Source organism: Mastigoproctus giganteus, chromosome 4, assembly GCF_048544385.1.
Source record: "Mastigoproctus giganteus isolate SK-2022 chromosome 4, ASM4854438v1, whole genome shotgun sequence".
Taxonomy (NCBI): domain Eukaryota; kingdom Metazoa; phylum Arthropoda; class Arachnida; order Uropygi; family Thelyphonidae; genus Mastigoproctus; species Mastigoproctus giganteus.
In genome coordinates this window covers 83,769,275-83,783,052 of record NC_143578.1, presented here as the reverse complement: position 1 = coordinate 83,783,052, position 13,778 = coordinate 83,769,275, and the positions used below count along the sequence as shown (strand labels likewise).

Genomic DNA, 13,778 nt, shown 5'->3' with positions numbered 1-13,778 from the left:
GTAGTATTGACAATTAATTAATTAAATTTATTGATCTTATTAATTTAAAATATCATGCCTCAGACTAGAGCAGCAAAGCAATGGGCACAAAGTTGCAGGAGTGCTGTGACTCCGGGGAGAACTGGGGGGGGCGCAATTCTCCAACGCATCACAGCCTAAAAAAATGTGCAACTTGTGAAATGTTTGCGAACTCTCTGGAACAGAACATGATCTAGCCAAGGAGGATGTCTTTGTGTGTGCCAGGTGCAGAGAGTGTCTAGAAATTAGCCATCAACTCAGTGTTCTACTGGGCATCTATGAGAGCTTGAGGTGCCCTCGAAGAAATTAATATGAGGGGCCCGTCAAGCTCTCAGCTGCCCAACTCAACGCCAGAACTCACTCCTGGGCATCAGGCAAAACATCGGCAATCTCCAAGGCAGAATGCACTGGTCCCAAAGGAACTAGTTATTGTTGGTGACTCTGTTGTCAAGGAGACGGGGAATATATTGTGTAAAAAGGATAGATGGAACACGACCAGGGTATGTCTGCCAGGGACAAAGTTGATGACGCTGTAAAGCATATATCATCTTTTAAGGGCACAAAAGGTGATATTGTTGTACACGTTGGCACCAATGACATTAAGAGTACGAGATCTGCAGATTTACTTAACAAGTACAGGTCAATGTTGCAAAAAAGTCGTGAGTCAGGGTTAAATTTGAAAGTGTCTGCAATTCTGCCCAGACACGATAGGAGGGAATACATGATGAGAGCCTTGTCAATCAATTCGGCCTGGAAAGATTGTGCAAGGCTCAAGGGGTAGAATTTTTTTCAGCGTTATCTGTGCTTGTTAACAGGAGAGACTGCTTCTACCGGGATGGGATACATTTAAATAGAAAGGGTATAAGAATATTTGCTGATGCTATCGAGGCAGTGTTAGATGGGTCGGAAAACTGCTAGCTTGGGGGGATTCACAGACTAAAAGGTTAAAAATAGCTGCAGACAGAGGTGAAGGTGATTCTTGCACAACTTCTATTAGAATAAGTAGCGATCTGGAGCGAGGGGTGATGGGGGTTTCAGGGACTGATGGCGGTCATCGTGAAACAGGTGGGTATATATGGGATGTGTTACGGTAACTAAGAATAAGAATAGGTGCATGTATACCAATGCTAGAAGTATAGTAAATAAATTTGATGAATTTGAAATGCTGGTCAAGACATCAAAGCCAGATATTGTTTGGATAACAGAGACGTGGTGTAACACAGATATAAGGAATCCAGAACTGGAATTTGGGGAGTACAATGTGTACAGAAAGGATAGACAGCATAGAAAGGGAGGAGGTGTTATGCTGTTAATTAAGAAAAACATAAAATCAAAAGAAGTGCATCCATTAGTTGATATAGATGAACAGTGTACTGTTGAGTCAGTTTGGTGTGACATAAGCACTGCGAAAGCAAAAATAAGAGTAGGAGTGTGTTAGAGGCCTAATGACTTGAATGAGTACAATGAACAATTGTACAGAGAAATAGAGTAGGGTAGTAAATCAGAATGTCTTATAATGGGGGATTTTAACTTCCCAGATATTGACTGCAACTTTTGGGTTGGTCACTCACACTAGTAAGACTTTTGTAGATTTATTGGATGATTGTTTTCTGCAGCAGCATGTTCAAGAGGCAACCAGAGAGGGTAATACTCTTGATCTGGTTATCAGCAGTGATCATTTGTGTATTAAGAATTTGCAGATAAAGGAACCACTAGGTGGCAGTGATCACAGATGTGGGATTTACTTAAAGATATAATTACCATCAGGGGTAAAGGAAAGGATTTTTGCTTCCTTAAAGGTGAGTACAGTGGTCTCAGACAGTTTTTAAATTCTGTACAGTGGGATCAACTGACGAAGCTACTAAAAGTTTCATACCCGTTAAGAAATATTGTTCAAGGTTTAGGCCTAAATGGTTATCAAATGAACTAATAGGACTCGTGACAGAGAAGAAAAATGCATGGGATGCATATAAATTATCAAGCGACTCAGAAGCCTATGGCAGATATAAGCCAGTCTGTAATAAGGTCACAAAGTAGGTTAGGCAGGCGAAGGCAGATTTATATAAATCTGCCTTTGCCTGCCTATATATATATATTTATTTATATATATATATATATTTATATATTTCTTTATTTTATATAAACTCTAAAAGGAAGGGGATGAATCTGATTGGTCAGCTTGATATCGATGGTTCCATTGTTGATGATCCTGCTCAGATAGCAAACAAACTGTATGAGTATTTTGCATCTACATTCACACATGAGGAGTTATTAAGGTTTGAAAATGGCAGGTTTTCAAATTGTATTATTATCAAATTATCAGAAGATTATCAAATGATCGCTTTTAATTTCTATTTTTAGTATATTTTATCAGTGTTATTTATATTTTTATTGTAAATATATATCTTTTTGATACTTATTTTATTGTAAATAAAGTGTTTTTAGCTACAGTATTGAATTTATTTATCTTATGGCTGGTGTGAAGCTTAATCATCAACATGAATTGTCCCAGCCTTGTAGGCCTATTTAGAGATATCAAATTGTAGCAGGGTGCTTAATGATTTTGTAATAACTGAGAGCAAAGTGGAGGAGAAATTGTTGAAGTTAAACATAAGAAAGGCACCTGGAGTGGATGGGATCTGTCCAGTTATATTAAAGGAGGCAGCAAAGCAACTAAGCAAACCCTTAGCCATAAATATGAGAGCATCCTTGGACTCAGGGGAGGTCCCCACGGACTGGAGATGTGCAAATGTATCCCCAATTCACAAAGGGGGAATCGAAGGGTGACACGAGTATTTACAGACCAGTTAGTTTAACTTCTGTTCCGGGTAAAATAATGGAGTCACTGGTTAAAGATGCATTGCAGGATCATCTAGACAAGACTGCAGCAATAATTCAGACACAGCATGAGTTTGTTAAGGAAAAGTCTTGTCTGACAAATTTCAAAGGATATTATGATGTGGTTACATAGGAACTGGATGCAAAAAACAATTTTGATATCATATATTTGGATTTCAGGAAAGCTTTTGACACTGTTGTGCATGGAAGACTATTGTACAAATTGGAGCAGAATGGTATTAAGGGTAAGTTCTACAATGGATAAAAGGATGGTTGAGTGGGAGAAGACATAGGGTGGTAATTAGTGGGTGCTGCTCTTCATGGACTAATGTTATTAGTGGAGTCCCACAGGGTTTGGTGTTGGACACCCTGTTGTTTTGTATATTTATCAATGATATTGATGAAGGTATATCAGGCTTAGTGTCGAAGTTTGCAGATGATACAAATGTTGGCAGGGTTGTTAATGACAGTAATGGCAGTGTGCTACTGCAACAGGATCTAGATAATTTGGGCAGATGGGCTAAGAAGTGGCAACTGAAGTTTAACCTTGACAAATGCAAAGTACTATATATGGGTAGAAGAAACCCCAGAGAAACGTGCCAACTGTGTGGTATTACACTTAAGGTAGTAGAAAATGAAAAAGACCTGGGAGTAATTGTGCAGTCAGATATGAAGTTTTCTGAGCAATGCAAGACAGGCTGCCAGGGCAGATCATGGGGTTTTGTCAATGATATATAGGAATTTTGCTAGCAGGGAAAAGGTGGTGAATGTCCCTCTGTATAAGGCAATGGTCAGGCCACGCCTTGAGTACTGCATACAGGTCTGGAGGCCTCATGTAGATTTGCTTGAGCATGTACAGAGAAGGGCAACAAGATTGGTGAGGGGAATGAAGGGATCCTCTTACCAAAAGAAGCTTAAGTTCTGCAAATTGCAGTGGCTGAAGACTAGGCACCTGCGTGGTGATCTGATTGATGTATAAGGCGTTGAATGGGTTGAGCACGCTGAATTCTGATGGGATCGCCGAGTGGGTAAAGTACCTGCCCGGCAACCCAAAGGTCGCGGGTTCGATTCCCGCCTCGGGCTTGGATCAAAGTACTGCAAAAAACCTTGGTAGGTGCAATATGGCCACAGAAGCCGATGCGCCAACAACTACCAAATCAATCAATCAATCAATCTGATGGGATCCTTCCTCTTGTTCAGATTACAAACCTAAGGGGGCATAAATTAAGAAAAGACAGATGCAGAATAGATGTGTGGAAATTTGCCTTTAGCCAGCGGGTGGTTAATTGCTGGAACAAACTTCCATCTGTCGTGGAAGTTGATAGGTTAAATAAATTTAAGGAGGAACTGGACAGGCATTTTGCGGGAATGGTGTGATTTTTTTTTTTTTTTTTTGCTGATACTGCATAAGCTCATACACTTGCTTTCTTGTATTCACATGCCACTACTACTACTAACCCATGCATAAACCATCTCCCTCAGATTTCAGATGATTAAAGATGATATGTGCAGCTAATGATCAATACTGAGCTGTGCTTCTTCGGGTATGACATAAATAGGCTTCAGGAATGGTGAGAGAAATGGCAACTGTGTTTTAATACAGCAGAGTGCAAGTTTTTGCCATTGATTTCTTTATCTGCATTCCTTCACTTCTCCTTCTTTGTATGCAAGGTTAAGAAAAACCTTTTCAATAATAACCAATTCCCTGTGATATTCACCCTTTGCAGTGGAAGACCATGACAACTGTGATATCAATGTTCCACCATGATATCATGGTGGAACATTGATCGGGCCGACTGGAGTTCCTTCAGACATCCATTGTTTAATACCATCAAAGTCAGCCAGGAGCCAATCAGTGATGCATCACAGAAAATATTGTCCAAGAAACAGCAGTTGCAAAACATGTACTTGGTTTCTGCCATTTCCAAAACCATGTTGCAACACAGAATGTACAGCAGTAAGAAAGGTACAAAAGGCACGGGATACTCTGGCAATATCCCACCACAGATAACTTCACAGCCTTTAAACTGCACATGCCAATTATGTTAGACGTCAGAACAAAAGAAAATGGATTTTCTTCACTTTTTCTATGACCCAGTCAATTCAGCATTGTATGGGGAAAAGTCTTGAAAATGGAAGGAAAATATAGCATTAGCATTAGTAGAGGCATTTGATGCAAGAAAGCAAGCTTATGCAGCATCAGCCAAAAAAAACCCACTTCACCCCTCTGTTCGTTCAAAATACCTGTCCAGCTGAGCCTTAAACTTATTTAGGCTATCAACCTCCACTACGAGGGATGGAAGTCTGTTCCACCAACCAACCACCCGCTGGCTAAAGGCAAATTTCCGCACGTCTATCCTACATCTGTCTTTCCTCAATTTGAATTTATGCCCTCTCAGGTGATTATTCTGAGCTAGAGGAAGAATCCCGTCAGCATTGAGCATGCTCAAACCATTCAAGGCTTTATACACCTCTATCAGATCACCTCGCTGGTGCCTAGTCTCCAGACACTGTAATTTGCAAAACTTAAGCCTTTCTTCATAAGAGCACCCCTTTGTTCCATTCACTAATCTTGTTGCCCTTCTCTGTACTCGTTCCAGCAGCTCTACATCCTTCTTGAAATGACGCTTCCAGACCTGTATACAGTACTCTAGGTGTGACCTGACCATTGCCTTATACAAGGGAATAATCACCTCCTTATCCCTGCTGGAAAAATTCCTGTATATCATTGACAATACTCCATGAGCTACTCTTGCAGCCCGTCTGCACTGCTCAGAGAACTTCATATCTGCCTGCACAACCACCCCCAAGTCCCTTTCATTCTCTACCACTGTCAGTGTAGTACCACAGAGTTGATACGTTGTTCTCGGGTTGCTGTCTCCCATGTGTAGTACTTTACATTTGTCAATGTTAAACTTCATTTGCCACCTCTCAGCCATCTGCTCAACTTTTCTAGATCCTGTTGCAGCAGCGTATGGTCATTAGTGTCCTTAACAACCCTGCCAACCTTTGTATCGTCTGCAAACTTGGACATTAAGCTTGATATACCATCATCAATATCATTTATAAATACAGAAAACAATAATAGACCCAACACTGAGCCCTGAGGGACTCCACTAATAACATTAGTCCGCGATGAGCAGTGTCCATTGATTACCACTCTCTGTCTTCTCCCCCTCAACCACCCCTTTATCCATAGCAGCAATTTGCCTCCAATGTCACACTGCTCCAATTTGTGTAGCAGTCTTCCATGTGCAACAGTATCAAAAGCCTTTCTAAGATCCAAGTATATAATATCAAAGCTATTCCCTGCATCCAGTTCTTTTGTGACTGCATCATAGTATCCAATCAAATTGGTCAGGCAAGACTTCCCCTTAACAAAGCCATGCTGTGTCCGAGCTATAACTGAAGTCTTGTCTAAATGATCCTGCAGTGCTTCTTTAACCAGTGCCTTCATTAATTTTCCTGGAACAGAAGTTAAGCTCACAGGTCTATAATTACTTGTGTCAGCCTTTGATCCTCCTTTGTGAATTGGGGTCACATTTGCACATTTCCAGTCTATGGGTACCTCCCCTGAGTCCAAGGAAGCTCTCATAATTATGGCTAAGGGTTTGCTTACTTCCTTTGCTACCTCCTTTAATATAACTGGATAGATCCCATCTATCCAGTTATATTATCCAGTACCACCACAAGCACTCCCGGGCAGTTGAGATGAAGATGGATATAAATCACCTCCTTCATCAATCTTAAAATGTAATGGATGAATAATTGCAGAACTGACTGCAATTGCAAACACTTTAAGAGAAATATTTGCTAGAAGTGTTTGGGAAAACTGTCTGCTTCCCAGAGTTTCTAGCCTGAAAGAAAATTTCTTAAAATAACCTTTGAACCAGCCCTAAGAAGGACCATTCACAAAACAGCCTCTCTCTCTCTCTCTCTCTCTCCCCCCCCTCCAGGTATTGTCGATAGCCCTGAGAAGGGCCATTCACAAAACAGCAAACAGTTCTCTCTCTCTCTCTCTCTCTCTCTCTCTCTCTCGAGAGAGAGAGAGAGAGAGAGAGAGAGAGAGAGAGAGAGATACTTACATAAAGAGGAAGTCACGTAGGTATTTATTCATTATTTTATTTTACTTATTAATCTTGGTTAGCACAGCAAAAGTCTGTGGCTTTTTGGCACTATATGACTAATAAGAATAATAATACAGGGTGTTTCAAAAACAGCTTTTCAACTTTGAAAGAGTATATAAATTTATTTAGAGGATGAACATAATATTTTGATGTGTCACAATGTAGCAATACACTTCAAGTGTAATACACGTCAACTGTAGTATCCAGTACCACCACAAGCGCTCCCATGCAGTTGAGATGAAGATGGCTACTTTCACATGTGCAGAGCGGGCTCGTTGTGTTTTGGTTGGAAGAAATTAAGTCTGCTACACAACTTCAAGGGTAGTTTCATACTCAGTATCGCAAGGAACCTCCCAGTAGGCCTACAATGTGCATGTGGTACAGTAATTTTGTTGAGACAGGATGTTCTGTGCAGTAGCCAAGTCACCCGGTCAGCCACGTGTTCCTTACCGATATCGTGTATCTAGACATGCTTCAACAGTTCCTCATTCCACAAACTGACTAAGGAGGGCGCATTCACTTCCAGCAAGACGGCACACCCCTCTCATTACTTTGGAGAAGTGTGCGAGCACCTCAACACCCGTTTCCCAGGTCGATGGATTGGTCGAGGGGTGCCGATAGCATGGCCACCTCGTTCCCGGATCTTAGACCTATGGATTTTTTCTTATGGGAATTTGTTAAGGATCTAGTGTACAGTCGGTCCTCGTATAACACGTGTTTACATTACACGAATTCGATCATACACGATTTATAAATAGGGGAACAATATCTTATATAACACGAACCGAATTCGCTTATGCACGATTCGCCTTCGTGTTTACAAGAAATGGCGGTCGAACCCGGAATCGCCCCAACTGAACGCAACACGATAGGACTGAAGAAGATTCTGAAAATGTATTTATGTGTCTTGTATTTATCAGGGAAGGGGAAACACATTTCACCATAATAACATAAAAACCCACACAATTCCAGCTATCGATAATTTGCAATTGCAATTAGATCGAGTTTACGACCGGTTTATAACAGATTCCACTAGCAGAAACGCAACTGGAAATTGTTTATGGTAGTAACCCCCCAGAAATGTGCTTTAGTAAAATGTATCTCGGCCTTTACGGAGTTGTTTATTCAGTTGCTACATGCGCGCAGCTTTGTTTATGTGTATTAAGGGTGCCTCCTCGTTTTGTAATTGTGCTTTAAAAATGAGTAAAATACTTAAAAGGTGTGAAAAGGAAGCGTCCTGGCGAAGACCCTGCAGATTCAGAGAGAGAAAAAAAAAAGCAATATCGATAAACAGAGGCGGACTGGATCAAAAATTCTTACCCGGGAAAATTTATGGTAGCCTCATACTACGGTTTATGGCCAAAATCACACCGGCCTCCGGCCCAGGGATTTCCCCGGTAAGGCTTATGGCCAGTCCGCCTCTGTCGATAGAGAAAAAAATATGAAATTGTGAAACGCTTTGAGCGAAATGAAAGACCATTGATATTGCACATGCTACAGACCTAAATGAGGCAACGCCGAAAATTACAAAGAATGCGGAGAAAATAAAAACAACTTTCATAGCAGGAACAACTCAAAGTGTAATTAAAATCCATTAGATTAAGACACAAGAATTGGAAGAGATGGAACGGCTGTCTTTTCTATCTGTTTAGATAGAAAATCAAACAAAAAACAAGTTTGCTTACGATAGAAGCAAAAGCATTAGCAATATTTTATTACATAATAGTCATAATAAAATACGTAATTATTTTATTACGACACGTATTATAATTTATACTTACGTATTATAAAATACGTAAGTATTTTATTACGATTATTTTATTTAATATAATAATTTTTTTACGAATAAAATACGTATTTTATTCGTAAAAAATACTTTTTTAGTATTAAAAAATACTAAAAATACTTTATTATAATATAATAAATAATAAAAAAATAAATATTTTTTATTATTTATTATATTATAATAAAAATAATATATTATTTTTTATTACATATTTTAATCGTTATAAAATACATAAGTATTTTATAACGATTAAAATTACCCGATTATTTATTGTGTTTGGTAATGTTTTGGTTCCAAATGTGTGTTCAATCTTGGGTGGTGGGCACCTAACCCCACTTTTCCCATAGGGTCTGTTGTTTATATTGCACGAGGGTTTCTAGGAACACAACTATCGTGCTATACGAGGACAGACTGTACATACCACCCTTACCTGCAAATGTTGCTAAGCTCTGAACTCGAATTACCACCGCAATTGCAGAAGTGATGCCAAAGATGCTATGCCACGTGTCGCAAGAAATTGACTACAGGTAGGACATCTGCTGCATTAAAAATGGCAGTCACATTGAGCCATAACTATCCGAGGTAAAACTTGAAGTGTTTTGCTACATTTTGACTTTTCAAAATATTGTGTACATCATTTAAATAAATTTATATACACCATCAAAGTTGTAAAGCTGGTTTTGAAACACCCTGTACTTCTGCTGGCACCTTTTTTAAATAAATATATGCTTTACTTTAAAGAATTGTACATTTCCAAAGTATGTAATTATTAAATTTTAAAATAACTAGGAATTATGAACTAGATACTCATATTATCTGTTGCTTTTTTTGTTGTTGTTACAGGTCTGGTGCCCAAGCCAAGAAGTTCAAAACTACTGAGGACAATTCATGAAAAATAAATAAATAAAAATCCGAATCGCAACCGGGGACAATAGTGTCTTGTACATTCGTTTATTAAAAAAGAAAAGGAAAAAAAAAATAAAATAAAAAGAAAAAAAAATATCAACTGGGACCCAGCATGTGTTGTACATTTAAAATGTCTTTTTTGACCATCATCTCATTCATCAGAAATTTTCCTTCCCATCTCTCCCCTCTTATCATTTTCTCTCTATCTCCAGTTCTCTTGTGATCTAAGCACAGAACTTAACATATGAAGAAGATTGAAAACTGCTGAAAAGTTTCTCTTGTCATCGGTTTTATGTGCTTTGAAGGGTCAAAAAATGGCAAAAACCAAGGAGTGGATATATTTGATTTTTTGAAATCAGATTCTATATGATGACTTTTACCTACCTTCTCCTTCAAAAAGAAAGAAAAAAGACCGGTGCCTACCCTGACCCCTCCCCATCTTTTTTTTTTTTTTTTAATGTATCTGAAAGAAATGTCATAGGTAAAAAAAGAAAGAAATATGAACACAACTGATTAATAATATCTAACATCATGATCATAATAAATTAATCTTACTGTAGTTCAAAGAGTATTTTATGCTGAAAAGTGTTTAAATATCTGAAAATAATGACCCTTTAGTGGAGGTTTAGATATTTTGTGAAATTTTATCTAAATAATGTACAGTACATACCATCCATTAAAATATTGTTCATCATGCACTGAGAGAGAAAATTTAACATTTTTCCATATACAACTAAATAAATTAAATGCTGGTGTCATAAACTTATCTTGAAATCTTTATTTAAGAACGACCACTTCATAAACACTGAAGTGTTTTGAAAATATCACTTTAATGTTTGAGGCATACTTTTTCAAAGAAAAAGAACTGCCTTCATAAAGATATGCTTGTTTTTATACATTTTGTATAGTTATCAACATTGCATATAAAATTACAGTTTTTTTTATCCTTTTTTTACTTCGTATGATCCAAAAGATGTTTTTAATCACGTTCTTTCTTTGAGTTTTTATTTGTTCATATTTGAAAAAGAGAAGCAACAGTATTGTGTTGGTATGAACTATGAATGTAATATAAGGGCATTTCAAAGATTTTTTTTTTTTTTTTGTTGTTTCCCTTCTCTATCTCTTTCTCTCTCTCTCTCTCTCTCTCTCTCTCTCTCTCTCTCTCATTTAAGTGCACCTTACAAGACAACCTTTGAGTAGAGTTAAGATTTGATGATAATTGTTAGTCTTTGTTCTTCAAAACTTTATAACTTAAAAGTTCACAATTTTTTAATGGATACACATTAAGAATGCTCTCTCTCTCTCTCTCTCTCTCTCTCTCTCTCTCTCTCTCTCTCTCTCTCTCTCTTGTTTTTTGACTTTCTTACTGATGAGTATGTGTAAGACTTCTTGTACAGTAAATGTTTTAAAAAATCTTCCTTCGCAAACTAAATACTTAGTGTGGAAGAAAACTAAACACTTTCTTGGGCACACTCATTGTAAGAGAGTCGAACTGAAATGTACAGCCTGTATTATTTTTTCATGCTTGCAAATGAGACATATTTTTAGTTCATTTCATCATTAAGCTACTTGATTTCCATCGTTGTATTTGAGTTGAATATTTCATACTTCATCCATATCTGTACAAGCTACAATATGAATCTGTAAAAGAACAAGCCTGAATGTTTAGTGTAAAAAATACTTAGAACAGATTTAGAGTAATATGTTTACAAGTAAAAGCAGTCATACCATCTCTGAAGAAAGTTTGCCAAGATACAATTTCAGCAACGAGATTTCTTTGAGTTTCCTGAAGGCAACTTCTGTTTGCATTTGGTTTATGTAGATAAAACTCTGCATTAAATTAGTGTATATAAAATCTGTGCTGGAAGAAATTACACTCTATTTCCCCCTCCCATGGGATTATTTTGTATTAATGAAAAGGTTAAATTTCAGCTTAAGAAAAAATATGTTCCTTGTCGTATGCATAAGAGCCTGTTTATATTGTTATAGACAGTTTATATCATTGTAACAACCAACCTCTGTAGACTAATGCATTTATGATATGTACTCGATACAGAGAATTTTCTTGTCAAATACGTAAAATAAAATTTCTTTTGTTATAAAATTGGTGACACAACACATTTTTATATGCTGTGTGATGATGCAATCCATTGGCGTATAAAAATCACTGAAATAGCAGTGAATGTTATTTCTAAATTAAGTATTATCCCCAGATATTGTGTATTGGGGGGGGGCTAAGTTTTTTTATTTTTTTATTGTCACTTTATTTTTAGTCTAGTTTTTTTTTTTTTTTTTTTTTTTTTTTTTGACTAAATATGTATATTCAGAATTTCTCAGGCCTTCCTCATGAACATAATGAACACATATGGCTACTTATATCATTGTCTTTTCCCCCCCCCCTTCTTTTTTTTTTTTTTTTTTTTTTTATTCTTCCTTATTTCTTTCAGAGTTGGTATAATCTTGTAATCTCACTGTTTTGTGTACATGAAATTAAAAATGTAGAATTTTCATGCTATCTTGAGGCTAAATATTTTATATGCAAATGTGAACTGTTATGTTTAAGCAAATACCGTCAATCTTGTAATGAATAACTGACTTAATTAAAAAGCAAAAGCTTATTTATATTGAACCTCTCCTCTCAAATTACATAGTTATTGAAGAACACTAAAATCTTAAAGTGATCATCAAAAATTAGAGTATAAAATATTAAGATACTGTTTGAAGAAAATGCACACTCTGCATTAAAGCTATCAAAGTAAGTCTTCAACTGATTTTAAAAGGCGAGAATGAAAGGGTGCCTTCTGAGTGGGGAATGAATGACATCAACAAAATTATCTGTGTCCCATCAACTCAAACATAAAAGTAAAAATAACAGTTTATATTTGGGCAGTTAGAATCTTGTAAATCCAGCATTCAGAAATTGGGAATTATCAAAAACTGACAATTTAATATATCTCTCAGGGTAGTGAACCATGCAACCCAGTTTCTAGCCCAGATCTGTACAAGGAAAATGCATGACTTGGAGTCTTTCTATTTTTACTTCAGGGCAAGGTGTATTTCTTGTTTCTTTGATTTGCTTAATACTGCAGATACTGCTGTACCCACCTTGTGGGTACAGCAGCAGTATCTTGAGTACATCAGTTACATAAATTGATATTTGCACTATTTAAATAATTCTATCAACAAAGTAAATATGTTAAAAACCAAAGTAAAAATTCTGAGCAAAACCTTCATACTACAAGAGTTTAAAGAAGTGCTTGTGCATTATTTTGGGAAATGCCTCCTTTTGTTTAACAGAGCAAAATAGTTTCTTTATATCGCTTAAGACTTGAGTTTTCTCTCTCTCTCTCTCTCTCTCTCTCTCTCTCTCTCTCTCTCTCTCTCTCTCTCTCTCTCTCTCTCATTCAATCTACAGATTTTAATAATGTAAACCATACAGTTTATTAAAAACAAATTAGTAATAGTATAGTTTAATAAAAACAAAATAGCAATTCTAGTTTCAGTACAAACACTGGAACCAGAATTTTAATAATTCATCCAACTTATATTTTTTGTATAGTGGCTTATGTGACTTAAGCTATACTGTTCATCTTTTAACATATCCAAAGTGAATGGTTTTGTTTTCAAAAGCCACTCTTGCATATCCTGCTTTTTTAGAATTCTGTGTAGGACCATTTTTCAATTAAAATAGTTACATCATTTCAGTTAATGTCAAACATTTCCACTTAACAGACACTGATAGAAGGAATATTTGGTATTAAATTATTTCTTGCATATTTCTCAAAGGTAATCCAGCCCATTTCGTGATAAACTCCAGTTGTCTAGTTGGTTTTATACAGGGTATATCATAACATGGGACCCACTTAAGAAATGTATTTAGGACCTAAAAAAAAAAAAAAAAAAAGTCCATATAAACATAGGATGATTTTGCCCTGTTTCCAGAATACAGCCACTTTCGTGTTCCAGTAACTATCTCTTATATTTACTTGAAACGACCACCATGCACCTGAATACAAGCATGCAAACACCTCATCATAGACTCACCCACTCAAAAGTTCCAGGTGTCTATTACATTTGCTAGCAGCCTTGTTCCACATGTTGGG

The 13,778-nt window shown here is 36.8% G+C and overlaps 1 protein-coding gene across 3 annotated transcripts in view; it reads left to right on the top strand.

Annotated features, from left to right (window-relative positions):
• Positions 1 to 10,105, top strand: part of Hcf (Host cell factor) — a 722,783-nt gene extending 712,678 nt beyond the window's left edge. For all 3 annotated transcript variants that reach the window (XM_090372788.1, XM_090372787.1, XM_090372786.1), the window contains one exon: positions 9,613 to 10,105. In XM_090372788.1, the coding sequence (XP_090228914.1) occupies positions 9,613 to 9,661 (49 nt within the window). In that variant the 3' untranslated portion in view covers positions 9,662 to 10,105. The remainder of the gene's footprint in view (positions 1 to 9,612) is intronic.
• The last annotated feature ends 3,673 nt before the right edge of the window (positions 10,106 to 13,778 follow it).